Source organism: Trichogramma pretiosum, unplaced genomic scaffold (assembly GCF_000599845.2).
Source record: "Trichogramma pretiosum strain Unisexual culture from Peru unplaced genomic scaffold, Tpre_2.0 scaffold147, whole genome shotgun sequence".
NCBI lineage: Eukaryota > Metazoa > Arthropoda > Insecta > Hymenoptera > Trichogrammatidae > Trichogramma > Trichogramma pretiosum.
The window spans coordinates 103,068-129,586 of record NW_019640817.1 but is presented as its reverse complement, the minus strand read 5'-3'; the positions used below and the strand labels follow the sequence as shown (position 1 = coordinate 129,586).

At 42.7% G+C, this 26,519-nt stretch overlaps 5 protein-coding genes across 6 annotated transcripts; 3 read left to right on the top strand and 2 right to left on the bottom strand.

Moving 5' to 3' along the window:
- The first annotated feature begins 19 nt into the window (after positions 1–19).
- On the top strand, positions 20–1,403 carry LOC106651248 (probable uridine nucleosidase 2). The gene is made up of 6 exons (XM_014369687.2): positions 20–138; positions 209–407; positions 475–646; positions 727–983; positions 1,056–1,322; positions 1,374–1,403. Exons 1-6 carry the CDS (start codon positions 77–79, stop codon positions 1,401–1,403), a joined length of 987 nt encoding a protein of 328 aa, XP_014225173.1. The 5' UTR covers positions 20–76.
- LOC106651476 (putative peptidyl-prolyl cis-trans isomerase dodo) lies at positions 1,400–2,896 on the bottom strand. Of its 2 annotated transcripts, none has more exons than XM_014369994.2 (4): positions 2,786–2,896; positions 2,328–2,474; positions 2,017–2,238; positions 1,400–1,938 (listed from the first exon to the last, which is right to left on the bottom strand). In XM_014369994.2, exons 2-4 carry the CDS (start codon positions 2,383–2,385, stop codon positions 1,718–1,720), a joined length of 501 nt encoding a protein of 166 aa, XP_014225480.1. In that variant the 5' UTR covers positions 2,386–2,474; positions 2,786–2,896; the 3' UTR covers positions 1,400–1,717. The 2 variants fall into 2 exon arrangements, with proteins under 2 accessions (XP_014225480.1, XP_014225481.1); XM_014369995.2 differs by having other exon boundaries at positions 2,734–2,890.
- Positions 2,897–3,287: 391 nt separating this feature from the next.
- Positions 3,288–6,151, top strand: LOC106651398 (transcription initiation factor TFIID subunit 6-like). The gene is made up of 3 exons (XM_014369875.2): positions 3,288–4,530; positions 4,604–4,807; positions 4,890–6,151. Exons 1-3 carry the CDS (start codon positions 3,670–3,672, stop codon positions 5,793–5,795), a joined length of 1,971 nt encoding a protein of 656 aa, XP_014225361.1. The 5' UTR covers positions 3,288–3,669; the 3' UTR covers positions 5,796–6,151.
- A 753-nt stretch (positions 6,152–6,904) lies between these two features.
- Positions 6,905–20,468, bottom strand: LOC106651663 (multidrug resistance-associated protein 4-like). The gene is made up of 11 exons (XM_014370286.2): positions 20,073–20,468; positions 18,833–18,934; positions 17,772–18,165; positions 16,683–16,814; positions 16,404–16,595; positions 13,148–13,459; positions 12,233–13,075; positions 11,612–11,776; positions 10,750–11,326; positions 9,500–10,667; positions 6,905–7,922 (listed from the first exon to the last, which is right to left on the bottom strand). Exons 1-11 carry the CDS (start codon positions 20,144–20,146, stop codon positions 7,604–7,606), a joined length of 4,278 nt encoding a protein of 1,425 aa, XP_014225772.1. The 5' UTR covers positions 20,147–20,468; the 3' UTR covers positions 6,905–7,603.
- A 1,936-nt stretch (positions 20,469–22,404) lies between these two features.
- Positions 22,405–26,519, top strand: LOC106651700 (protein ecdysoneless). Its single transcript, XM_014370341.1, has 6 exons — positions 22,405–22,763; positions 22,854–23,173; positions 23,254–23,522; positions 24,074–24,456; positions 24,540–24,732; positions 24,798–26,519. Exons 1-6 carry the CDS (start codon positions 22,496–22,498, stop codon positions 25,183–25,185), a joined length of 1,821 nt encoding a protein of 606 aa, XP_014225827.1. The 5' UTR covers positions 22,405–22,495; the 3' UTR covers positions 25,186–26,519.

Genomic DNA, 26,519 nt, shown 5'->3' with positions numbered 1-26,519 from the left:
ACCTATATATCGGGGGAACTGTTTTTTTTTTTCGTTATGATTTACCTGTGCATGTAAATCAAGTTTTTTTTATAAAATGAAAACGTTTCTTTCCGCATTTTTCTTAGTGCTATATTTCCATAAATTCGACCAATGCAGGTAAGAGTCTTCGATTGCTCCGAACAATTTTTTCATTTTAATTTTTTTCGACAACTTCTTTGTCCCGCAGTGGTGAAAAATTGATCGTCAACACGGACGGCGGTGCCGACGATGCCATCGCCATTATCATGCTTCTGTTGCACGAGAGGCTCGCGGGGGAGGCGAAAAAATTCGAAGTCATCGGTATCATCTGCTCGTACGGCAACACGAGAGAGCCACAAGTCGAACGAAACGTTTTACGAGTCTTGACGCTGCTCGGACGCGAAGATGTAAAATTATGATCCATTTGTGAAGCGCCGAAGGATATCTTTTTGAATCTTATTGTTGATCTTGTAGATTCCAGTGTACGAGGGCCCGCAAATCGGTTTCAACAGACGATTCGCTTCCGACTCCTACTTTGGTGAAGATGGATTTGGTAATGCAAAATTCGATTGGCCCGTAAAGGGCGAAATTCGGCGAACTATGCCAGCCCACGAGGCAATAATCGAACTAGCTCGCAAACATTCGGGTATGTCGGTTTGTTACCGTTTGTATATAGTTTTTACCTAAATAATTTTCCGTAAAAATCATTTATAAAATTTCTTGAAGGTGACGTGAGCGTAGTATCGTTAGGACCGACCACCAATGTAGCGAAGGCCATCCTGTACGACGATGATTTAACTTCGCATTTGAACTATATCTATACTATGGGTGGCAATGTGGCCGATCCGAATGATCCAACATCTCACGTCGAGTTCAATTTTCTCGCCGATCCGAAGAGCAATTTCATTCTCTTCGATGCAGCGAATGAATTACAAGTTATTTTAGTGCCTTGGGAAACAGTCACCACCACCGGTATTTCAAAGGTAAATGTTGTCAGAATATTCGATGAAAAATTACAAAAACACTAAAATATTTTTTTTTGGTTTTTACTTAAGGAATGGAGAGTCAATGTGCTAGGAAAAATTGATTCGCCCATCGTTGATTTTATGAACAAAATAGAGGCAATTAGTTTGAGCAAGGAAAAAACAATGTGGACCTCAAGCGATGCACTTTTAGTAGCATGCATGCTCGATCCTGCTTTAATAAGGTCTGTCAAGTTAACTCATGTAGAGGCTATAGTTACAGGACCACAAAGAGGAACCATCATTATGGATGATAGATCTGATGCCTTGAAAAATACTATTGTTATAGAAAAGATCGATGCTGAACCTTTAAAACAAATTTTCATTGATTATCTTACTTATTAATTTTAGTACATAAAATTAAAGTATTTCAAAGATTAAGATATGTAAACAGTATTTTTTTTATTTGAAATTAAAAAAGTGATAAATAAACAGCTGGGTCAATGTTTCTAAGAAATCTGAACAACATGATAAAACAATCCTGACATTGAGTGACAAATGCCATTCTTAATGATAATTGTAATTTTCACCTTTATGCTACGAAATTGAGTGGAATGGTATCCCTAATAAAATATACACATCAGAGGAGCTCAATTTGCTTCAATTTCAGTTACTCGCTAAGCAGCTGATGACTTCTTTCAAATACAAATGAATGTTGGTCATTCTAGAGCAGAAATAGCAGTTGACAAATGAGTTTAAGCAACACGGTAAATGATGTGCACACCACTGTCGGTATCAACAGGTTGAGAAATCTCGCCCACTTTCAGAGCAAATGCTGCTTCCTCAAATGGTTTTTGCATGGATCCTCGACTGAAAGGACCTAAATCACCATTACGCTTAGCCGAACTGCAATCACTATATTTGGATGCCAAGTCACCAAAGCTTGCTTCTCCAGAAACAATTTGTTCTCTGTACGCTGCAAAAATTAAAGAAAGATCAGTGTTAAAAGCATTTAAAGAGAAATTAAAACTGCTCGTTAATGAATCAAGTTTACATTTAACTAATTCTAATGCTTCAGATTTAGATCTGGTGATCGTTTGCTCGCGCCAAGATGAAGGTCGTCGGGATCCAGAGTGCTTAACAAGTAAGTGATAGCATTGAACCTCGTCCGGTTCCTCCGTTGCTTTGCCATTGCCAGCTCCAGCGGAATCCGCTGGCTTGTCTGGCTTCTCCCATTGACTCGCTTTGGTGTAAATATTCAGATAATAATGCTGGCCTATTGATTAGAAAAAAGAAACAATGAGCTAATAATAGCGCACCGAGTTTATAGGATAAAAATAATGCAATATCGATCGCATTACGCACCAGTTGAGCGGCTCAGTCGTTTTTCCCAACCTGCAGGTAGTGATTCGTCGTCGCTCATTGTGCTATTTTATATTTTTAATTTATATAAATCAAAGAGAGATGATTATCGACGTGCGGCACTCGACTTGGAAATTTGTCCTTGTGTCTCTGCAAGCAAGAAGAAAAAAAAACAAAGGCTCGCTTTATTGCAATGTTCGCAAAAAATGAAAACCAATCGTTCGATGTATAACCAACGCAGCGCGGTACACGCAGAACGAAAAAAAAAACGAACTCAAACGCACGCGTATTATACGTATAACGAAGATGACAAAATAAACAAGGATGCGGGCCGGGCGTGTGCCGCCAACGTAAAGTTCTGTCGCGTAAACAAAAAATTTTCTTAGTTACGAGCTTTTAAAAGCCTTACTCTGCTAATATGTACGACACTTGTGTGTTTCTCGGAATTATGTTTTATATACCTCGTTAAAAAACGCTTGTGTACTACGGTAACCGGAGACTCTCACACACACGTCTAATCGTCAGGGAGGACCTCAACTCTCGACGCCTCTATCGTTATGCGGCGGCGGGGTCACGACATATTATTACATGGTACGCGACGCACGCAGCAGCAGCAGCAGCCGCCGGTGCGCGCGACTTTACTGCATTTAAAAGGCGGCCTCGAAGCAGCAACTAATTCGAGTTCATCGATGCCTTATAAATTGACGACGTGCAGTCGTGCCGGAACTCTTGCAAGAGTGAATCGTTGAGTCGAAGTCACGATCAAGAAATTGTGAAATTAATATTTTATCAACATCGTAATTCGTATAACGGGACACGATCGTTCCACGTTTGTTTACACCGTCGAGCGAGGTTGCGCGCGCATCATCGATGAGTCAGAGAGAGACAGAGCATGTGTAGCACGCCGCAGTCCGCACGCGAGGCAACGACGCTACCGACGATAGAAAGTTGCGAGTGTAGTTCCGATGCTCTCCCACGTGTCGCTCGTGTCGTTTCTCGAGCGGCGTCTCGACTGTTCGAGCCGCTGACGCTGCAAAGCATGTGTCCAAAAGTATATCAACATTGCACGCGGCGGACGTGAACTGCACGCACAGGCCCAGCACAAGGTAGTCTGGAGGGGACAGTCAGCAGCGACCAGTCGGCGGCGTCGGTCTCGAATCCGAGCCACGCAGCAGCAATATTTATATCGTCGTAAAGTTTAGGCTATATCGAATTGTCAGTCTCGCGGTTTGTTTGGTTATATCGTGGCTAAAGAAGCATCGTCGAACTTTCGCGAGCTCGCGAGTGTCTCCGGAGTGTTTTCCGTTTATCCCGTGCTGGTGATCAGCACCGCCACGATCCCAAGATGAGCGACGTAGACTCCATGATGTACGGCACGACTCTGTCAACGGAGTCGATGAAAGTCATCGCTGAGAGCATCGGCGTTGCCAATTTGCCGGACGAGGCGGCCAAAGACCTGGCCGAGGACGTCAGCTATCGGATAAAGCAGATACTCCAGGACGCGACCAAGTTCATGCGCCACGGCAGAAGGTCCAGGCTCACGACGCACGACGTCGATCACGCCCTGAGAGCCAAGAACGTCGAGCCCACCTACGGCTTCTTCGCCAAGGAGCACATTCCCTTCCGCTTCGCTTCGGGCGGTGGCAGAGAGTTGCACTTCACCGAGGAGAAGGAATTCGATCTGACCGAGCTCGTATCCACAGCTGGTGCCCAGAGCTGGCCAAAGCTGCCTTTAGAAACTAATTTAAGAACTCACTGGTTGTGCATCGATGGTATTCAGCCAACGATACCTGAAAATCCACCGCCTGTATCCAAAGAGGTCCAAAAACTAGAGAGTACAGATCCAATAAGTAGTAAAAACAGTAATCCTAATCTTGGTAAACCGGGTCACAAAAGCCACAAATTACGTAACGTTGAGACTGTACATGTTAAACAATTAGCCACTCATGAATTAAGTGTAGAACAGCAACTTTACTATAAAGAAATTACTGAAGCCTGCGTGGGAGCCGATGAAGGGAGAAGAGTCGAAGCCTATCAGTCTTTATCAGCGGATCCTGGCTTACACGAGATGTTAGCTCGCATGTGTACATTTATTGCTGAAGGCGTAAAAATTAATGTAGTACAAAATAACTTAGCGATACTCATCTATCTAATGAGAATGGTCAAGGCATTACTGGATAATCCAAGCCTTTATTTAGAAAAATATGTAAGTATTTAATTAGTACCATACATTCAAATAAATTACTGATTTAAACTAATTAATTGAACTATTTTTTCAGTTACACGAATTGATACCATCAATTGTTACTTGCATAGTATCAAAGTCTTTGTGTTCAAGACCAGAAATGGATAATCATTGGGCCTTAAGAGATTTTGCTTCTCGTCTAATGGCGCAAATTTGTAAAAATTTCAATACTACCACAAATAATATTCAAACTAGAATAACAAGATTGTTTAGTCATGCACTGATCAATATCAACCAAGTGAGTATACTGAAAAGTGCATCTGCCTCTGGTATTGTAATTTTTTGAACATTCTTTTTTAAACTTATTTTTATTTTTTTAGGCCAATTTAAATTCATTGTATGGTGCAATCCATGGATTATGTGAACTTGGTCCAGATGTCATAAAAGCATTAGTGATTCCAAAAATAAGAGTTATCTCTGATCGTATTGAAGTATGTTTTGAGGGAGTCAATTCATCAAGCATAGATCGAAATGCTGCTGGTCACATAAAAACATTGCTTATTAAATCAGTGGCTCCTATATTAAAAACTATAAGATCAGCACCAGATGTTGTTGAAGAGTACGAACAAGAATTTGGCTATATAGGGCCAGCATTGTGCACTGCTGTCTCTAAAAATCGCACAACACCTGCTGCTCCTATCTCTTCTGGTAATATTCCTGTAACCAACAATACTAATCAACAAGTTGCAGTGAATAACACCAAAACTATTCCACCAAAAGTAGTGCTCGGTGGCAGTGGAATTACGGCAGGAACAATTTCAAGTGGACAAAAGTATGTTATTGTTTCTAGAAATCCTGCCACTGGAGCAGTACAATCACAGCAGCAAGTTCAAGTGCAATCTTTACCTTCTACGGCACCAGTGCAACAACAGCCACAAGCACAACCAGTTCAAGTACAGCAAGTACAACAAATGCAAGTGCAGCAAGTACAGCAAGCACAGCAAGTACAGCAAGTACAGCAAGTACAGCAAGTACAGCAAGTACAGCAAGTACAGCAAGTGCAGCAAGTGCAACAAGTGCAACAAGTACAGCAAGTGCAAGTGCAACAACAACCTCAGACAATTCAGCAAGTTCAGGTACAGAAACCAGCTCAAGGCACAAAAGTAATGGTGGTTGGTATGCCTAATGCCGCAAGCACCCCATTGAAGCCACAACAGCAAGTAATTGTAACGCAGAATTCACTCGAGCAGTTCACGGAATCCATGGATGTTGATTCTGATCGATAGGACAAGCATCAAGTTGTTTTTGTACAAAATTAGTTAGCCTTAAACATGCAAGTGATAAAGAACTGTCTAAAAATTTGCGACTGTAATTATCAATTTTTTTTTTCATGTTTTGTAATCTTGTATTAAGATTTTATAAACGTATTTATTTAAGTTGTGTACAGCCTCAGTGCGACGTTGAGAGATACTTTTTATATTAGTAACGAAATGAGTTATAAGTTGTTCTTTCTTTACTTTTTTTTTTTATTTTTTTTTTTTTATTGCAAGCAACAAACTCATTAATGCACCGAGTGTGAAAATGTTCATTCATGTATAGACTTTAATGTAAATATACAACGCCAGAGATTCATTATGATAAATTATGTTGTCTCTTAATTTTTTAAACCAACTCTTCAAAATTGACAAATTGATCCTTGACCTTTAAAAAAAAAAGCAGCCACGCACGAGGATGATGATTCACCACGAAGAGATCCTTTTAATCGATGGCTTCGTAACGTGAATAACGACGAGTATGGTTGTTTACAACGCGAGAACAATATCGTTAACGTCCCGCGAAGTGGAAGGAGAGATACGTTGAACCGCGTGGCAGTTGTCGAAGTATATATCATGGGATTGTAACGTTACGGCATGGTAATTTGCGAGCATCCGACGCGGGGCAATTATAATACACACATCTCTCGGTGGCTTTTTTATGGCCTGTTTATTTTTCACGCGTTCGTTAACAAGGTATACCGGTGTACATCGAGGTAATTTGTATATGATTCGAGAATAAAAAAATACAACGATGATTATGCCGCGTTACGACGATATGACAATGGCCAAAATGATAAATGGCTCTCTGAGATCGAGAGGAGCTTGCGGTAGTATATATATATATAGTATATAGTGGCGCTCGAGATTCAGCGTCCACGCTTGACTGACCACGCGATCGCATAAAAAAAAAAGTGTAATCAGTGCGCGGTGATGTCTTGATATTACTTGAATCGAGTTAATAAACATTACAGATGACGGGCGAGAGGAAAAAAAAGGATAGAGAGAAGCTTATTTGCTTATACTACTCAATTATCATAACGAGCTTGCTGGTATATATCGCCTATTAAATTATTCGACCATTAACTTTATATATTGTTTATTTAAGAATTACATTTATGTTTCTCTCGTTAGAATATAGATTTATTACAGGCAGAGAATCGTAATTGCAAAGAAAGCGAAGTAAACAGTTGATTATTTTTTTTGGTATATCACATATACGACGCAATAATAAATAATTCATAATCATTTTTCAATTTGAGACCATTTCGTCAATATTGTAACAATATATTATAGATAGAAGCTTTATCTATCTTTTAAGTAAAGAAACTTTTGGGCATTCCACAGAAATAGTCATGCATCCATAAAAATATTTGCTCTTTACAAAAATCACGATGATACGGCAAACGTTGACATTACATAATAAGTGTAGCGCGTTCAAATATCGAATGCACTTCATAATATACTTGAATATATTACTGTCTTTGCACTATGAACTTATCAAACTAGAATTATTTACAATTTTTTTCTCATCTCGAAAATAATTAAAATATCATTTGTACACTTGTCGACGACTGGATTGTCTTCTTTTTTTAAGATTCCGTCGCAAAATTGATGGATCGCCAGCGACAAAACAAAACCAAAAAAAAAACGAATCAATCCAGTCGAGAGACCTCGAGAGACTTTCGCGCAAAAATACTATATCGCAACTCGACGCACACGATACAATAATACTTTGGTTGTCTTACAGTCTAGCTATCTACGAAATAAAAAAAAAAAAATTACAATCGACTAATCTCGGGAATGCCCGACGACGGCTGCTGCTGCTGTTGTTCCTGCATGCTCTTGAAGTAGGCGTCCTCGGCCTGCTCCAGCAGTCGCTGGGCCATCGCCTTGCCGGTCTGGCCGACCATGCGGGCGAAGTGTCCGTCGGGATTCTGGGTGAGTAGCTCGTAGGGCCGGCCGAACTCCACGATCGAGCCGTTGTCCATGACGCAGATGCGATCGCTGTCGATGATGGTGTTGAGCCGGTGGGCCACCGTCAGCACGGTGCAGTCGGCGAAACGCTTGCGCAGAGTCGATTGGATCACGGCGTCGGTGCTGCGATAAACAGAAGGAATTAGAAACGAGCCTGTGCGCTGGATGTAATTTATCGGATCGCTATGCCGCGTGTGTATACGTTAAGTACGACACAGCTATGGTACTTTCGCAATTCAGATGCAATGCACCTTATGCAGGTATCTGTACATACGCCGGCAAGAAATAGAAAGACAGATAAGGTGTATATTGTTGCAGTCACGAGCGCGGCGTAGTACATACACCTTGTAACGTATTTCTACTCGCGACTCCTGCCGATATAATATATAAGTAAATGCATACCGTGTAAAGCTGCGCCCAAAATCTCTCCCTTTCGAGCTTTTTATATACCAACAACGCCGCTATATATACCGTATATACTAGCCGCGCGATCGGATCGAGCTATATAGCTATGCAAACTGCGCACTTGACTCTTTCCTTATCTCGAGGCATAATTAATTGCGCGCGCGTCTCGCGTCTCGCTCGATTCGATAGTTTGTCAATCGGCGATCGCGTTTCGTTATACTTTTAATACCGATCGAACTTTTTTTTTTTTGCGCATACCGCGATTATTGATCGATCTTTCGAGTCGAGCGACAGCTCGCTTCGCGTACAACGAATATATATAACAATAGGAATTTGTCCCCAATTGAAAATTATGCATATAGCGCGAGGGGCATTACAATATTGAGCGATCGCCGAGAGAGATCTTCTCACCAATCGCACAATGGCTTATACGATATAAATCATAAAAAAACGATCGGCGATGCCGACCTTGCGGGCGCTTGGGCGTCGTTTATGAAAAATTATTAATTATGCGCGCGTTTTTCCGAGGTGCAAAATATACCAACGGTGCGTAAGACGTCGGAAACGCTAATGCTAGTATACGGCGTGGCGTTACAATATATGCTATTTTCATGTGTATTATATATACGTGTAACGTATCGCACCGCAACCGGCCTTGACCTTTATTTTCGACTCGAGTGTGTGTGTTTGTGCCGCAACGATAATCAAAAGTGTATTATAAAGCGACATATTTTATTGGACAGCTCCGAGTAAGTAACCGCTGACGACTAGAGACGTAATCATCCGGTTATCATTCGCGAAGAGAGAGAGATCCTGTAATGGCAATTGTGCACCGCGGCCTACGACGCTTACTTATAAAAGATAGCTCGCGCGGAGAAAGGATACTTCTAGTATACGGCGTCCGGTTACACGGATCGTTTGTATATAAGACACAATTACACGCTTTTATAAAGTGCATTACGATGCAAAAAAAGAGTCCATATCTTACGGTGCACAAGATTCTATAATAATCGCTAATTCGCGAGTTGTTTGTTAACGATCTTGACAATCGCGATGCAAATTTTTATTTATCGCGCGCTATACACCGGGAAATGTATATATGAAAAATGGCATTATACCGATCTCCGAGACAATGGCCTATTTATCGCGAGAAAAAAAAAATTGGTATCGATTCGCGACGCGACGCAATCGTTTTTTCTCCCCGAAAAACTTCTTTGTCGTCGTTGCGTTGTCCACGCGCGCGCGCAGTCGACGCAAGAAACAAACAAACGACTATATATAACACGTGTACTCACTGAGTATCGATGTTGGCGGTGGCCTCGTCCAGCAGCAGTATCTTGTTCTGCCTCACGATGGCACGCGCCAGACAGATGAGCTGTCGCTGGCCCACGCTGAAATTGCCGCCCTTCTCGGCGACCTGCTGGTCGAGGCTCAGCTCGCCGAGCTCGACCTCGCGCAGCGCCTCCGCCAGGGCGGCGTCCTCGTGCTGGCCGAACGGATCGAGATTGTAGCGCAGGCTCTGGCTGAACAACACCGGCTCCTGGGGTATGATGGAGATGCGGCTGCGCAACAGCTGGAGACCGACCTCGGCCGTGTCGACGCCGTCGATGGCGATCAGGCCGTCCAGTCGATCGGCCAGCCGGAACAGGGCCGATATTATCGAGGATTTGCCGGCACCAGTGCGCCCGACGATGCCCAACTTCCAGCCGGCCTCGATCCGTGCCTCGAGATTTTTCAGCGCCGGTGGCGCGTTGTCCGAGTAACGCATCGTCACGTTCCGCAGCACGATGTTGCCCTGCGTCGGCCAGTTTGGCGGCAGCGCCTTGTCCGTCTCCAGCGGGTGCTCCTCGGGCAGCCGGAAGTACTGCAGTATCCTCTCCACGGAGGTCAGCTGGCCGATGAAGTCGACGTACAGCCTGAAGCCGTACTGCACCATGCCGCACAGTATCATGGCCTGGGACAGTGCCAGACCGACGTCGCTGCTCTTGGTCGTGCCGTCGTTCCTCAGTATGAAGCTGAACGCGACGCTGGCGTTCAGTATGAGAAACAGCAGATCGAGAAACATGCCGAAGACGGTCTGTGTGGCGATGGTCTGATACCAGGCGCCCGTGTGCTCGTCCTGAAAGCGATCGAACTCGCGCACGAGCAGACGCTCGACCTCGGGCCCCGAGCTGCGTATGGTGGTGAGGCCGTTCATGGTGGCGTTGAGGTGCGAGAGTACGGGTGACTTCGCGGCCGTCTCGAGCCGACGAATCTGATTGGTCTTCTTGAGGTAGATGTGCGAGGTGGGCCAGAAGATGAGGAGGATTATGGCGAGGGGCACGATCATGGGCACGTTGACGACGACGATGACGACCGAGATACCGATCAGCACGGAGAATATCTGTATGGCCTCGACGAAGTTGCGCGACAGCAGCTCGTCCATGGCGCCCGTGTCCTTGGAGAATCGGTTCAATATCCGTCCTGTATCGTGCGAAGTAAAAAAAGATTAATTTTTTGAGTTCAAGCTTGACGATCGGCAACGAAAGAGCCTTTATATAATTACCCGATGCGTTTTTATGGAAGAACGACATCTTGGTGTGCAGCAGCTTGGAGAACATGCCGCGATGGAAGTTGCGGCTGGCCCTCATGCATATCCGGATCACGAGGTAATTCCTCAGCACGCAGAGAATCGTCGTGACCACGAGCAGTATCACGTAGATGTAGATGGCGTTGTAGGTCGACATAATGCCGTACTCGTCGTTCAGCGAGCTCGCGAAATCCTCGATCTCGTCCACGACGTCGCCCACGAGAGATCGGTTCGTAGCGTTACTACCGATCATCGTCGTCGTAGTCTCGATAAATGTCTGGTTGTCGGCGATCTCGCTTCCGTTCCTTCTCAGCTGCTCGTACTGGCGCTTCTCCTCGAGATTCGTCCAGAAGCCGAGCCAGAGATCGGTGCCGCTCGTCGCGATCTGAGTGACGATCAGCACCAGCATGTAGAAGCCGATCAAGCACCAGGAGGCGCCCGCCCGGAAGTACGACTTGAAGACCTGGAAGTTGTTGTACTCGCGATCGACGTTCTCCTCCTCGGCGGCGTCGTCCTCGCCGTTGATTGGGCCGTCTTCCTCGCCCACCATTACCTGGACGATGAATCGTGAAAAAAGTTGAAAATACAAAATATATCGAGGTATCGTGCGGTTAACCCCCGTGCATGTGCGATTGCGCAATCTCGAGTTAAAAACTCCGAGACAAATCGGAACCGATGATTTATCTCCCCGAGCCCGCATCGTTATATACACACACGAAAGACAAAGAAGAAGCGGATCGTAAATATCTCGGCTCACTTATTTTATTGCACCTCATATGTACGTTTTATTGCGCGCGCGTGCGTGAGGGTATACCAATGAGATATATTATATACTCACGTCTAGCGAGTCGTCGGACTGATTGCTGATCAACGAGTCCGTCTTCTCGATGATCTTTTTTCCTTCCTCGTCCGTCTTGCTGTTTTCTTTCCTGCCCAGCAGCTTCATCACGTCCGGATTGAGATTCGTTATGTTGTTGTAGGTGCCGCTGTACTTGATCTTGCCCTGCGTAAAAAATAAATTAATAAATAAATAAAATAAAAAACGTTTCGACCATTGGAATCGCGATCGAGTAAAAAAAAAAAAGAGTTGTTGTATACCTCACGTATCGATTAAAGATTCGCGATGATCTAGACGAACGGACGCGTTAACGATCTCGCCTTATTATAATCTCGCGCGTAATCGCCGCGTCACAATTTGCACTTATCCCGCGAAGACCGCTTGATTTATATGCATGCGCTGCATAATACATGCGCGACGGCGATATTATTATTGAGCAGCCACGCGCGAAACGGCAATCAAACTTCGCGAGCCGTGTGTGTTTTTTTTCTTTTTCCATTAAATTCAAAAAATAAACTCGCGCGTATATATAAAAAAAAAGAATCCATTTGCGATGCTGCTGTCATCCTCTCGTCAGACGCTCCTCTCCGCGCGTGTCCACGGGCAAAAAACTGCGCTCACCTTGTTGATGTAGAGAATGGTGTCGGCCTTGCGCAGAAACTGCAGCTGATGCGTCACGAGGATCCTCGTGCTGCCCTTGAGGAAGCCCTCGACACAGCGCTCGAAGATGTGTCGCGCCACCTTGGGATCGACGGCGCTCAGCGGGTCGTCCAGCAGGTAGAGATTGGCGCGCCGGTAGCAGGCCCGCGCGAGATTGACTCGGGCGCGTTGGCCTCCGGACAGGGAGGCGCCTCGCTCGCCCACCACCGTCGAGTCGCCGCGGGGCAGCTGCTCGAAGTCGCGGCGCAGGGCGCAGGCCTCGCAGACTCGGGCGTACCGATCGGCCTCGTAGGGCTGGCCGAACAGAATGTTGTCGCGCACCGAGCCGGCGAACAGCCAGGCGTCCTGACTGGCGTACGAGACGCGGAGCTCGGCCAGGTCCGTGTTGAAGCCGGGCTTGCGCAGCAGATCCTCGTGGTTCTCGGAGGTCGACAGGGCCACGGAGCCCGAGCCGACGGGCAGCTCGCGAAGGAGGAGATTGAGCACGGCGGATTTGCCCGAGCCGACGCTACCGGCCAGGGCGCAGAGACTGCCGGCCTCGACCTCGAAGCTCAGGTCGCTGAGGGTGGGCGGCATCCTGTCCGGGATCCAGCTGGCGAACACCTCGCGGAAGCTGACCTTGACGGGCCGATCGGCCGCCGCGTCGTTGTTGTTGACGATGCTGCGCGTTTTCGACAGATCGAAGACGTGCTCCTCCAGGGCGATGTCGTTGGTGTAGCAGTTGTTCTTGCTCCTCTTCGTCTTGGGCTGCTGCTGCATCTCCTTGAGCTTGGAAGTGCTCACCTCGTCCAGAAGCATGTAGTCCTGCGATTGAATTATAGAAAATTATACACGAATCGGAGGAGGAGACGCGATTTGAATTTAAACAATTACTACCTCGATACGCTTTATGGACACGGAGGCCTCGCCAGCCGCGATCAGACCGCTGGGCATCATGTAGATGATGGACAGCTGCAGTACGTTGATGTACGTGGCCAGGACGAAGGACGTCTCGGCGGTCAGTTGGCGGCCCGCGACCAGCACGAAGAGGACGAGGGTCACGAAGAGGGTGGTGCGCTCCGTGTAGACCATCGAGCTGATGAAGAGGCTGCGCACGTGGGCCGTCGTGGTGATCTTGCGCATCTCGGCCAGGCGAGTCTTGTTGACCATGAGCTCGAAGGGTTTCTCCCAGGCGTACATCTTGACGATCTGCGCGGATTCGAGATGGTTGCATTATGTTGGTTCGGGTTGAAATCATTTTATAATTTTTCGTAGCGTTTTTATCGTTGTTTCAAGTTTTGCCTCGAGTTTTGCTTCGTTGACAATTGATAACTTGGAAATTTCGTAACAAGAAATTTGAGTCAATTACACGGAACAAAAACCGACGAACAGCACATAAATATGTTCATTTTCTATTGTTTACGTCGTGCGTCGCATACATCATGACCTCTTGATGTGTTGCCCAGTAAGTACTGTGTATACCACAACGGCGCTGTACTACACGAGAATTGTGAGGAGCTCATGGTCGCAATTTTTGTCTTCGTAAAGACGCAGTTTTGCATATTCCAAGCACAGAACAGCTCTCCGCGCCAATTTAATTTCATGTGTAAAATCATCCCAAAAAGATCGATTGTTAGCGTTCATACAATTGCAAACAATGGAATCCAATGATTTATTTGATTGTGCTGTCAGGTAATTCTCATTTTATAAGATCAGTGATATTGTAAAAATATTACAACATAGTACTTGATTTTATTGGGGTTATTTTAGGGTAAAAGAAGAGCCTCGCGACGAGTCGTTCATTAAAAATGATTACAAGACAGGGGACGAGAAACCCGATTTGATCAACTTCCAACTCTCGCCATTTCCGCAAAAAACTTCCGTAAGTAATGATTATTTGTGACTGGTATTGTGGGTGATTAATAAAAATTCTCATATGGCTTTATTTTTTCAATAGATTCATACCATTCAAAAATGTGGCATTAAACTCGAAAGTGAACTTGACAACGAAGTGGAAATAGTCGTTGAATGTGAAGACGTCAAGCCCAACTTTGATTCATTGACGATTCGGAAAATTGGCGATGATATTCAAAATCGTTTAGGCACAGTGAAAAATACGATTAAAAAAAAACCAGCAGACGAAGTGGCACAAGAATCTGAAGCTACAGAACAATTGAATTTGAATCTCGACAATGAACTTGTCGAGCCAAGTAAAAAAAGGAGAATTTCAAAAAAGTCTGACCATCAACATAAAATCAAAACTCAGATTGATACGATGCACAATGGTAGCATTTATACGTGTGAAACTCGTGGAAAGACATTAAAGCAAAAATCTAATCTCAAAACCCATATCGATGCGATACACAATGGTGTCACTCACTCTTGTGATATTTGCGGAAAGAAATTGTCAACAAATGCGTATCTTCAAATGCACATCGATACAGTGCACAATGGAACCAAACATGCATGTGACGTTTGCGGCAAGAAATTTTCATTTAAATGTAATCTCCAAACCCACACCGAATCGATGCACAATGGGATTTTTCACTCATGTGATATTTGCGGAAAGACGTATCAAAGAAAGGGTGAACTGACGAGGCACGTTCAATCAGCGCATAATGATGTCACCTATTCATGTGATATTTGTGGAAAAACATTCTCAAGAAATTGGTATCGCCAAACCCACATCGATTCGATCCACAATGGTGTCAAACATGTATGTGATATTTGCGGCAAAACGTTTACAAGGAAGAGTGCTCTGACGAAGCATGTTCAATCAGCGCATAATGGTGTCACCCACTCATGCGATATTTGTGGAAAGACATTCTCAAGAAATTGGTACCTCCAAACCCACATCGATTCGATCCACAATGGTGTCAAACATTCATGCAATATATGCGGCATGTCATTTACTCAGAAAAGTAGTCTCCAAACCCACACCGAATCGATGCACAATGGGATTTTTCACTCATGTGATATTTGCGAAAAGACGTTTAAAAGGAAGGGTGATCTGAAGAGGCATGTTCAATCAGTGCATAATGGTGTAACCCACTCATGTGATATTTGCGGCCAGACGTTTAAGCAAAAAAGGTATCTCCGTAAACACATCGCCATTCATAATGGTGTCACTCATTCGTGTGACATTTGCGGCAAGTCATTTGCTCTAAGAAGCAGTCTTAAAAACCACATTGATTCAGGGCACAATGGTGTCAAGCATGCATGCGATAGATGCGGAAAGACATTCACAACCAAGTGGTATCTCAAAGCTCACATAGATTCGTTGCACAACGATATCATGCATACGTGTGATTTGTGCTCAAAGAAATTTTCAGACCGATGGAACCTCCGCCGGCACGTCAAGTTGAGTCACTCAAAGGTATCCGCGAACACACGCGGAAAGAAATATTTACCATATCAGTAATCTCAATGTCCGTACTTATTCGGTGCATCTTCTAATAAATGTATAAAATTCAATGTACGCGTTCAGAAGATTGATTTAAAAATGTTAATTTATAAATATATCGCGAGTTCATTCGATGTCATCTCACGAAGCGAAGCTTATTATTTATTCCAATTCCAAATCTAATAAAATGTCGAACCGTTCAAATTGATGTCAATCTTATAAACCCTGTAAATTTGTTTTTACCGCTCAAAAACGTTCACGCACGCGAGCGCATTTAAAAGAGGATTTTTTGTCGTTGCTCTGTGAAATATCTTCCGTACGTCACGCGTAACGCCCGCCACCGACGTTTGAGCGCGTCATTACGTTTATTCCGCAAGGCGAATACCGAAAGAAGCGACGTCACGAAAGAGCTATATATCTATGTATCTCTTTCACGGATGCTTATTAGCAAGATCTCGTCCGAGAGAGCATAGTAGGTATATAGGTATAGGCAAAATGCAGCACGCAGAGTGCGTAAGAAAGATAATATAGCCAAGAGGGAAAAGTGAGTATATAGAGTGCGCGTCACGAGTGGCCCGGTACCTTTTTTTTTTGCCCGCGCGTCCGCTGGAAATACCCACACAGATATATCGAGAGGAGAGCGCATTCTCGACTCTCTCTCGGTCTTATGTTTGCGTTTCTTCCTTCGTCCATACATTGTATATTTACTCGAAAAATAATACCCGAATAATGAAAATAATATTTGTGTACCTGTATGCCGGCGATGAGCTCGCTCATGAGCTGCACCCTCTTGTCCGTGAGCACGGCTATCTTGGCTCGCAGGATCTTGCTCGTGTAGATGACCACCGCCTGGAGCGGCACCGCCACCAGCACCAGAATGGCGATACCGGCCAGCAGCAGCACGCCGATGCTGCTCCACATCATGTAGACGATCAGCGCGATCTGTATACACGATGCATATTGTATGTTACAAAAAAAAAAAAATCCTTCGCTCGGGGTTTTTAGGAATTGTATATACCGATAGATTACCTGAACCGGCGTGATCCAGACGAAATTCAAAAAGTGAAAGAACATGTCGAATCGGCCCACGTCGTTGCTCATCAGATTCACCACCTGGCCGGCGGCTGCCTGTCCCAGTGCCGATTTTTTCAATCGAAGAGCCTGCGAGCGAGAGAAGGACAACAAAATAACGATCGATGAATAAAAATACGCTTAAACACACACGCCAAGCGAAGGTCCACCACTGCGCATTGTTGTATAGTTACGTATAATGCGATACATTAACTATTATACTATATACATACAAGATCGTGTCGCGATCGATCTTTATTGTCTCTCGAATCTCCGCGATTTATTATTACGCGTAAATAAATGACGCATATATTATTATTACGCGAGCCTCAAAGGATACACGTATATGTATGCGCTTGTGTGTACTTGACTTTGACCATAATAATGGTAGTAATGGAATCGAAAAAGGTCAGAGATTCATCTGAATGCGTGAGATATAATACACAACGATTGCGATGCAAAAACTGCGCCAAAAAAAAGGAAATGATATTATAAAATGTTTACAACGCGTTTAATGTCATTAATCCTCGTAATAACGCGTATACATAAATCACTCGCGTGCATACGAGCCGTAATATACGCGATATCGATCGTTGCTCAATCTGCTCCCGATTTTTGTATTTCCTTATACTCGTCGTCGTCGTCGTTGACGGCCTTGAACTACTAGCGAAGGTACACTAATAGGTGATATACGCGTACTTATGTATATGCGTGATATATGTATTTTTTTTTTTGTTTCTCCTTCTCGTTTACAGTCCTCAACCGCAAACGTCGTAGTGATCGCGAGCATCAGATCTATAATAAATTATTATAATAATGCCTGGCGCGTTATTTTGTCGCCGATATATATATTTTCCGAGTAAAAAATCACGATTACGCATCGCGCACTGGATACAATAGAAGCAATAGAGGCTGCTGCTGTGCAACCGATCGGATATCGAGATCTGTCAAACGCGCGCATATAGCGTAATTAAAAATCGTCCGATCTATCGGCGGAGATAGCGCGCAAAATAGAATCTTATACATTATGTGTGTCATTATACTAACCTTCCTGTACATCAAGGTGCAACAGGCGACCCTAGCTCTCATGCCCATGAGCCAGGCCACTCGGAACGAGTGATGCATGAGGCCGATATTGGCCGCCTTGGCGATTATCATCAGAGCCGCATAGAGGAGCACGTTGGCCCGCTCCAGGGCGATCTCCGACATGTCCTGGCGCTTGAAGTGATCGATCACCCAGCCCTGAAAGATGGGCGTCGCGACGATGAAGAACCAGAAGTTGAGGGCCATCATGACGCCGAGGCCGGCGTTCTGCCAGAAGAACATGCGCACCAGGGCCCGGGTGAGGCTGGGCTTGGCGTGCTTCTTGCCGATCTTCTTGCCCTCGTTGTTGAGGGCGTACTCGAGCTCCCGGCGCTTCTCCAGTTCCTTGTTCCATTCTCTGTAAGGGGGAAAAAAAATACACGATAGACATCCGTCGGTGCAATTGTAATATCGTATTGTAACCGCGATTTATCGACGACTTCCTTAACGGCTCGCTGAGCTAAGTGCACATACATGTGCGCGCGGCGTAATAATAATTAGACTGAAACACGGCGGCTGGAGCGCGCGGCATTGGTAGATCCTAATCTTAAATATTGGCATCGCGCGCGCCAGGATAGAATTTAATCAGCTCCGCTCCGCGAACCGAACGAACTTGACGAAACGCAACAAACACAATATAATGTATAAAATCGGGTATAATGGGATGCAAGTTACATGCGCGGCGGATAATGCCGATAATGTGCCGCTGATAGATGATCAGCGCAGCTATATACAACACAGCTGCCTGCTACAGTCTCGAGTTTTTCGATCTCTCTACGCGGCTAATTTATTATGCGCGCCGAGTCTCGAATGATTATATATGCCTTTTAATTGACTGTATCACAGGCTATATACGATATGTATTCGTCGTCTACTTGCGCAAAACAATATCGAAGCAACGTGTGTGTGTGAGTTGTATGGTACGCGGCTACATCATGGCTATTATAATATAATTTTTCCGCGCGCGCCGCCGCCGCGAAATTATCTTTGATTATAATTGTCGAAATGTATTGTACGTTACTCACTGCTCCAATCGGTTGCCGAGCTTCTCGGACTCGTCGGACTTGCACGGATCGTAGATGTCTTCCGTGGTGATGTTCTTCTTCCAAAATATATCTTTGGTGTACCTGCGGTGGAGAAAAAAAAATTATTGTCTATGTATATACGATTGTAGGATCGTCGCGTGTGCCTCGATCGATGCTAAAGTTGCCGATTTGAGAAGTACGCACGTACGGCTCATTTTAATAACAAATATCTTCTCGTCGATCGAGCTTAACAATTATTATAAGTAGCTCGATAAGATAAACATATACATTTTCTCGCGAAAAACCCACGACTCATGGTGTGTGTTAATTGTACCGATCGATCGCCGACGATTAAAATCATATGCACGCATCGTATTATAAGTACGTACATCTCGAGACTATATTTCAGCTTCTTTGATCGTTTTATATTGTGTCTCGCTGAAAGAGAGAGAGAGCAAAAATCGGCAACCGACTGTTGTCACGCAGAGAATTATTTATTATCCGATCGATTTTTATTTTTGCATAAGAAGGTAGGATTATACAGAAGGAGAAGCTCCGAATCTACGATTTACGAGCATTTCTTTTTATTTTATGACATCTGTAGCCGAAATAGATAGATAAGATAACGCATATACAATGTATATAATTAACGAGAAAGGGAACTTTGTTCTATCAAAGCGTCTTCGATCTCTCCACACGAGTCGATCGTCATTACACGAACCAATTTTCTCGATCGGAAAACTTTGACGTTGAGATACGTAAACGCGTGCTAAGTATCTCCTGCCTTATTTACTTTCAGAGACTCGCTCGCGAGCGGTTATAGACAGCTGACGACGACAACTCGGACAATAACAATAAAGCCGCGAAGAATTAAGCGCAATTACATCCAAACGAGCGAAAAATAGAAAAAGGCGGCTCGCTCGCGTGCTCGTGTGTGTACACGCGACGATGTAATGATTCCGTTTTTACAGATCTCTCTCTTCGATCTCGAGTGGAATTCATTTCGACGACGAGGCAAAAAAATTTCGCGAGCTTTGCGCGAAACGATGAAATAATCGTGTATAATAGCCGCAGGCATGACGACAACGATGTGTATATAATATAATATATCGGTAATAATGCACAGCCTAGAAATTTGAATGACAACGAATGAAAAGAAGAAGAAGAAGAAATTGCAGCTGGACGATCGGCCACGTTCGATTTGCATTCTACATAACTAATAAGTAAAAAAAAAACTCACCAAAGAAATATTTGACCGAATATATTGGCTTTGTCGGCCGGATTTTCCTTCTTCGACCTCTGCTTGCTGTCCATCTTGCACCGCTCGCGTGCACCGATATGAAATAATCCGTTTTCCCCGATACTCGTGTGAAAAAAATTCCAAATTACTTATAACTATAATAACCGCACTCGTATTAATATATCGGTGCTCGTCGATTCGTCGCTGCTCGACGAAGATCGGCGCGCGTCTGCTGCTGCTGCTCGGCTCTGCGCGTCGCGCACGATTTCACATATACGTATGTAAGATTATAGTATATATAGGAGAAACACACGAGAGAGAGAGACCGATATCGGACTATCTCTATAGGTGCGCAGAGAGAGAGAGAGAGAGAGAACAGTCCTCCTCGCTAGACGAAGGCGCGCGCGAGACTGGGCCCGCAGCCCCCACGTTTTATGCATTATAATCTCTTTACCTGCGCGTCTATACACTCCTCTCCCAGACTTTTCTCTCTCCTCTCTCTCTCTCTCTCTTTCTTCTTCTTCTTATTCTTCGTTGACTGTCCGTCACGTATGTACGTATATAGATATGTATAAACATATCAACTCGATTATTGGGGAGTTTCGGAGAATCGCGATCCAGCTTACGAAATTTTTTTCGATAAATTTTTATCCGCATGACCGATTACAATTGTAATAATAAGTACGCGTTTTTTGTTTGATGGTATTTGGGTAAACAAATTTTCGGGACAATTGCAATTATTCATCGGGTGATCCCGAGGTCTGTTCGTGGTTGCCCGCGGCTACTGGTATACACACTCGTTTAATGATCGTACGAATTCAGACAGTCAAGTAGATAAGAAATTTTTGTCGCATCATCCATGATCTCGCGCGTATGGTTTCATACGTGCATTTTCCATCGTATAAATTATGTGCGTGTTCACCATAATAAATAAAAGATGAGTCAACCGCGACTATATTGGACACGATTTTTCCATTTACCCGGAAATGGGAAAAGCTTATACGTACAGTGTTTCATTTGATTCAGCCGTGTGCATAAAGCTTAACTTGTTTTCGCCTTAATACACAATTCAAAATCGATCTTTATTGTATTTCTCGGTGTCGGATCGACGAAAAACAATGTTTACTCGAGTAATAAATCGAGAGAGACCGAGAAATTCGTTATTGCGCAATTCGTTGAGCCTTCCTCACGCCCCTCCCTCCCTATAACGATCGGCGCAGCTCCTCTTCGTGGAACAATTTCGCGTGTAAATTCAAATCTAGAGCAAACAACCCAAAAAAAAACTGCTGCGTTCACATTGTCCTTTTTACAACTTGCAAGTTCTCGTCGTATAAACGCGCGCCACCACCACCACTAGAACTGCTGCCTCTCTCTTAATTCGTCCGTAATAATCGGCTCTTATCAGTTTATTACAACCATGACTAATCAATGTGCTCCGCGCGCGCCACGCACCCACCGCCGACTACTTGATTTCTCAGTTCTTTTTTCTTCTCCTTTTTTTTTTTTTTTTTTTTTTTTTTTATTTTTTTTTANTTTTTTTTTTTTTTTTGTTTCTTTTAATTTGTAACGAGATATTGCGCAAAATTGTCGCGCGATCGTTTGTGTCGTTTTAGTTTAAATGTTTGTATTAATGAGACTCGACTTTTTCACCAAACTTTTCGTAAACAATGCGTGTATAGAAATTCGATGTCATTCGTGAATCGTAGTAATTAGGGCCGAGATCGATAAGATGAAAAAGTATATATCATGCGGATCTAATCGACCGTAAAATTAGAAAATTAAGTAAATGCCGATAACGATTGAAGAAAATATAATCAGGCAACTTTTCACCGTGTCATCCTGTTTAGGGAATCGCCGATTCATCGTCTGATCATCGTAAAAATTTGACATTTAATATCTTATATCATTGTTTCTCAATACCGAGTGCATCGCGATTTTATTTTGCAGTTTTGGTCATTAAATTGTATCGAGATCTATACATCATTACGAACGAGCCGCGCCGCCGCGAATCGATTACGTAAACGCACATATATGTCTCTACTTTTGCACTCGATCGAGCGATTAGACTAGAATCGCTCGGGTTATTATATAGACGGATGTAATTGGAATAAGCGAGAAGAGGAAAAAAAAATTAAAATCTAATGCAAAAACGATGCGGCACATTTGCATTGAATTGTATATATTGTATATATAGAAGATTTCGCCCGCGCGCAAGTTTACCGACCGATTCGGGCGCACGAAGTAACGTTAATTTCGTATTCCGCGCGCGTGCGCCCCTTTTTTAGGCACTCGCGGCGCGGAGACAGACTCCGCAGTTGTCTGCTCTCTGCAGTATAATAGAGTGCGTGCAGGCAGTGTCGTTGACATTTATCTCTCTCTCGATCCTTTTATTGTTTTTGGCGATAAATGGACCAATCGTCAAAATGATGAACAGCAGCAGCAGCACGCAATCCAAGAGGCCGCGCGAGGACGACGTGCTCGAGTGCTTCCTGTATCCGCGCTTCAGCTACACTCTGAGCGCCGACCAGGTCACGGAGGACGCGCTGCGCCAGGAGATCGAGGCCTACGTCAAAGACTGCGAGCCCTACGTCAGGGACTATCTCTGGCACAGGGATGGGCTGGAATTTCGGCCGAGGACCAAGCAGGCCCTGCAATTCGAGAGCGTCGTCGAGGGCACGTCACGAGCGACTGGTTTGTTGTGGTTTTTTTTTGCTCTCTTATACTTTTGGGTTATCTCACTGTCTCGTGAATAATGACACTTTGCGCGTGTGTTTCGTCCAGAATTCGATCTGCTTCCACACATACACGTGCTGTTGAGATTCGACGAGGATATAGGCGACGAGTGGTTCGTCGTATTTTTAATCCAGAAACTCACCAGGAAGTACGAGGGCCTCATCGCTCGTATGGTCGACTCCGATGGTGAATTTCTCATGATCGAGGCGGCCGACGAGCTTCCAGTTTGGGCTACACCAGAAACTTGCCAAAACAGAGTCTTTATGATGAACGGTGCTTTACACGCCGTTCAAGATAAACAAAAGATCTGCATTAATATACTGAATAGCGTTTATCAGCGCTCTCACATATTCAAACTGTCAGACAAGGTATTATTTGCCTATCAGTTATCCAGCTAATTTGTTGATTAATATGCCGCAGATGAAAATAACTAAGTCAATGTTTATAGGTCCAAGCTGTTATTCAGAAAAGAATTAGTATTTATCCGGATGAAATTCAGAGGAGAAAGCACAAAGCCAGGGCATACTTGCCCGTCAAAGCTGCATACATATTAAGAAAAAGACCAGAATTGATATCCTCGGTAGTTAGGAGTGTTTGCCATTCGGATCCCATAGAAAGAAAAGTCTGTCGTGCCATGCGTTATTTTCCTCCAGAACAAAGAGTTATGGCCAATGTACAAATGACCAAATGTTTGTATGCTATGGCGACTCACTGCAAGTAAGTAATTTTCATACTGTTTTTAAAAATTGAGCAAAAGCTTTGGTACTGAAAAGAAAAAAAAAATAAGAAAAAATAAATATTTAGCTATTTTCTTATGTTTATTTTTTTACTCTTTTTATCTGCATTAAACAACTTGAACATTTTTATAAAATTCAGGCTAAAGCAGATTGAGAGATACTTGTTGATCGGTGAGTTTTAGGTAAATTCGTGTGTTGTAACATATTTGAAAATAAACTATTGAACAGTGGTTTATGTAGATTTCATAGATAAGAATTTTAAATAAATTGATAAATTTTACCAAACCATAATATTTAGTTAACAATAATTTAGTTAAAAATAGTTTAGACAAAGTTAATCATAACATTTGTACTGTTAGAGGTAGTTAAAAACATTCATGTTGCAGCATTTGATATTTTGAAAATAAAGCATTATTAATTCATAAATATATTACTCATCATCATAGATTAAATTTCAAAGCTTTTAGAATTGTATAATAAAATGATAAACTGAGGACATGTTAATGATTGCATTCTTTGTAATATTTTTAGGTATACTGGCGATCCACGAACTGGTTGGAATTTACCACCTGTGACAAGTCCAAAGTATGCATCAACCTCACTGGGTATTAAAATTGCATGTGGTCTAGAAATGTTATTATCACTGGCTCAAGCGCGCCGCAAAAAGCCAACCTTTGCTGGTGAGATCAATGAAGAAGCGTGGATAGCATTTTTGAAACGCCTAGAAGCAACTGGTTACTTTAGAGAATTGCTAGAAGGTAGCAAAGAACGTGAGATGCTGCTGGAACAAGCAAAAAAATATTATACAGAAAATTTAGGTGTGAATGATATTGCAAAAAAAGTTGAAAACACTGAGGGCGAATCTTTGCTTGAGCTTTACAATGAAATTTTAAGCAACGATGTAGAGATTGAAGGTGAGTAACCCTTGAGTTCAAACCCTCAACTTTGAATTTTTGTTTGATGATTTTTATGAAAAAAATGTGATATATTATTTCAGTCGAAGATACTTGTAATTTGAGTCCTGAAGACAGTGACAGTTGGTTGAATATTGATCCTGCTCAATTAGAGGCTTTGTTGGGCCAACAATTCGGTATTCCTTCAAAAGCGAATGACCAACCAATGGCCCTTCAAGATAAAGTACAGGCTTTCATTAATCAAAAAAGTGATATCGATGGTGTCCAATTTTATGGGTAAGTAAAATTAAATTTTCTCTCACAATACTGGTACTAAAAAAATAATCAATTAATTTTTTTAGCGAGAATGAAAATGAGTCTTCAAATACGTTAAAAGATCTCGATGACAGCGGGCGAATTGACTTTGATCCGGATGCCTTTGACACAGCCTTACGAGGTATTTTGGACCTTGTTGTACCTGGTGGTGATGGTGAATTCGATGGAAGCTCGGAAGGTTCGTTGGGCGATGACGATGAAGATCCACACGGAGAACTCGATAAATACATGAAATTGCTCGATTCGCAACTTGTGGCTGCTGGAAATCGTCCAGCAGTACCCGAAAAAGTCGAAGGAAATTTACTGGAAAGTATAAAAGAAGAAGCCGGTGGATCTGGGCCACTTGGTAATATTCTGGGAGGTCCTATAGAAAGGTTGAAACATATAAATTTGACTGAGGAAGCAAAAGAATAAAATCAAAGGATTTGAGTATGATATTTCAAAGTAGCTATCTAATGGTGCTTGTGGAATTGTATACCAGTGATTTGAATGTAATTCAATCATCAAGATATAAATCTTTCAGATCAACTTTGGAAAAAAGCTCACTAATTTAAGTTTTTGATAATTTGTATTTTCAGTAGGTGCATTTATTGTATCGTAGATAAGTTTATTTTGATACTAGACTTTTTTTAAATTAGTAGGATAGGATTAGGATAAAAATAATAAAATCTTCGAGTAGTTTTTCCAAAATAACTCTGCCACTAGAAGTACTTCTCCAAGAACATTTATTGTGATAGATCTTACACTGTAATGAGAAGGAGAGGTAAATATGAAAAACGTTCTAAAATTAACGTCATGTAAACATTTATTTTTGACAACTTCGCTAAAAAAAACTGCCTTTCAAAATAAAAAAAAACTCGCTTTCACAACTCATTGCCTTGAAAGACTTGCATTTTTCTCGATCTTTTTACTTTTCATACTATTGATTCTTGAGAATTGATCGAGAAAATAATATAATTGACATTGACCATGCATTATTTATCAAGACAGAAAAAAAATATATTATTCAATCCAGACTTGTATATAAACTCTTCAACAACAATTTAATGATTCATTTTGTTTTTATTTTTTTATATGAAATACATAAAAGTTAAACTCAACGAAATAAATTTGACGAAAAAATGTCGCATTGCGTGTAACATTGGAAACATATCAATAATTAATTCAGATAAGATTTTATACGACTATTCACTGTTATAGTTGCCATAATAATTGTAAGCACTTCGGAATTTATAGAGAAAACATATTGTATGAGAGTAAAATGTAGTTGTTGTTAAAGCTCAAAAATTTTTCAAATGTTAACCAATATCACTTTCAACTAAATAGCGCAACACGTAAAATGTAAACATATTTCAAGCTGCTAAGACCATTTATTTTAATGATACTAATTATCGTTCGGTAAGTTACAATACTTATTAAATCAATAATTACATCAAGTTTTATTAGAACAAAAGTGTAAAGCTTGAACTCGCATTTTAGATACTTCTCACTTCTTGGCTAATCTGTGATAGACTAATTTTAACTATGCTTGGCCAACTACGAATAATATATGAAAAAAGACTCACACTTTTACTATGTGAAAAAACTATAAATATGTAAAATTATCCAACAATTTCCCAGTGTAACTATTTTATATGAGAAAAATTGTAATCTAGTTGAAAGTTAATTATTATATCAATATAAAACTATGTGCTTTAGCCTGACTCTGTAAATATCTTTAACAATAATAATTACAATAACTACAGTAA

Bases quoted from the DNA above. Each gene is read 5' to 3' on its own strand.
- LOC106651398 (XM_014369875.2), top strand. From the start codon at position 3,670: ATGAGCGACGTAGACTCCATGATGTACGGCACGACTCTGTCAACGGAG. The intron at 4,531-4,603 runs GTAAGTATTTAA...CTATTTTTTCAG, and splicing joins GCCTTTATTTAGAAAAATAT to TTACACGAATTGATACCATC. The intron at 4,808-4,889 runs GTGAGTATACTG...TTATTTTTTTAG, and splicing joins CACTGATCAATATCAACCAA to GCCAATTTAAATTCATTGTA.
- LOC106651248 (XM_014369687.2), top strand. From the start codon at position 77: ATGAAAACGTTTCTTTCCGCATTTTTCTTAGTGCTATATTTCCATAAA. The intron at 647-726 runs GTATGTCGGTTT...AATTTCTTGAAG, and splicing joins ACTAGCTCGCAAACATTCGG to GTGACGTGAGCGTAGTATCG. The intron at 984-1,055 runs GTAAATGTTGTC...TTTTTACTTAAG, and splicing joins CCACCACCGGTATTTCAAAG to GAATGGAGAGTCAATGTGCT.
- LOC106651700 (XM_014370341.1), top strand. From the start codon at position 22,496: ATGATGAACAGCAGCAGCAGCACGCAATCCAAGAGGCCGCGCGAGGAC. The intron at 23,174-23,253 runs GTATTATTTGCC...CAATGTTTATAG, and splicing joins TATTCAAACTGTCAGACAAG to GTCCAAGCTGTTATTCAGAA. The intron at 23,523-24,073 runs GTAAGTAATTTT...TAATATTTTTAG, and splicing joins GCTATGGCGACTCACTGCAA to GTATACTGGCGATCCACGAA.
- LOC106651663 (XM_014370286.2), bottom strand. From the start codon at position 20,146: ATGGACAGCAAGCAGAGGTCGAAGAAGGAAAATCCGGCCGACAAAGCC. The intron at 13,460-16,403 runs GTACACAAATAT...GAATCCGCGCAG, and splicing joins AGCTCATCGCCGGCATACAG to ATCGTCAAGATGTACGCCTG. The intron at 11,327-11,611 runs GTGAGTATATAA...TTCATCGTCCAG, and splicing joins AGTCCGACGACTCGCTAGAC to GTAATGGTGGGCGAGGAAGA.
- LOC106651476 (XM_014369994.2), bottom strand. From the start codon at position 2,385: ATGAGCGACGACGAATCACTACCTGCAGGTTGGGAAAAACGACTGAGC. The intron at 2,239-2,327 runs GTGCGTAATGCG...TCTAATCAATAG, and splicing joins ACGACTGAGCCGCTCAACTG to GCCAGCATTATTATCTGAAT. The intron at 1,939-2,016 runs GTAAACTTGATT...TAATTTTTGCAG, and splicing joins AGCATTAGAATTAGTTAAAT to CGTACAGAGAACAAATTGTT.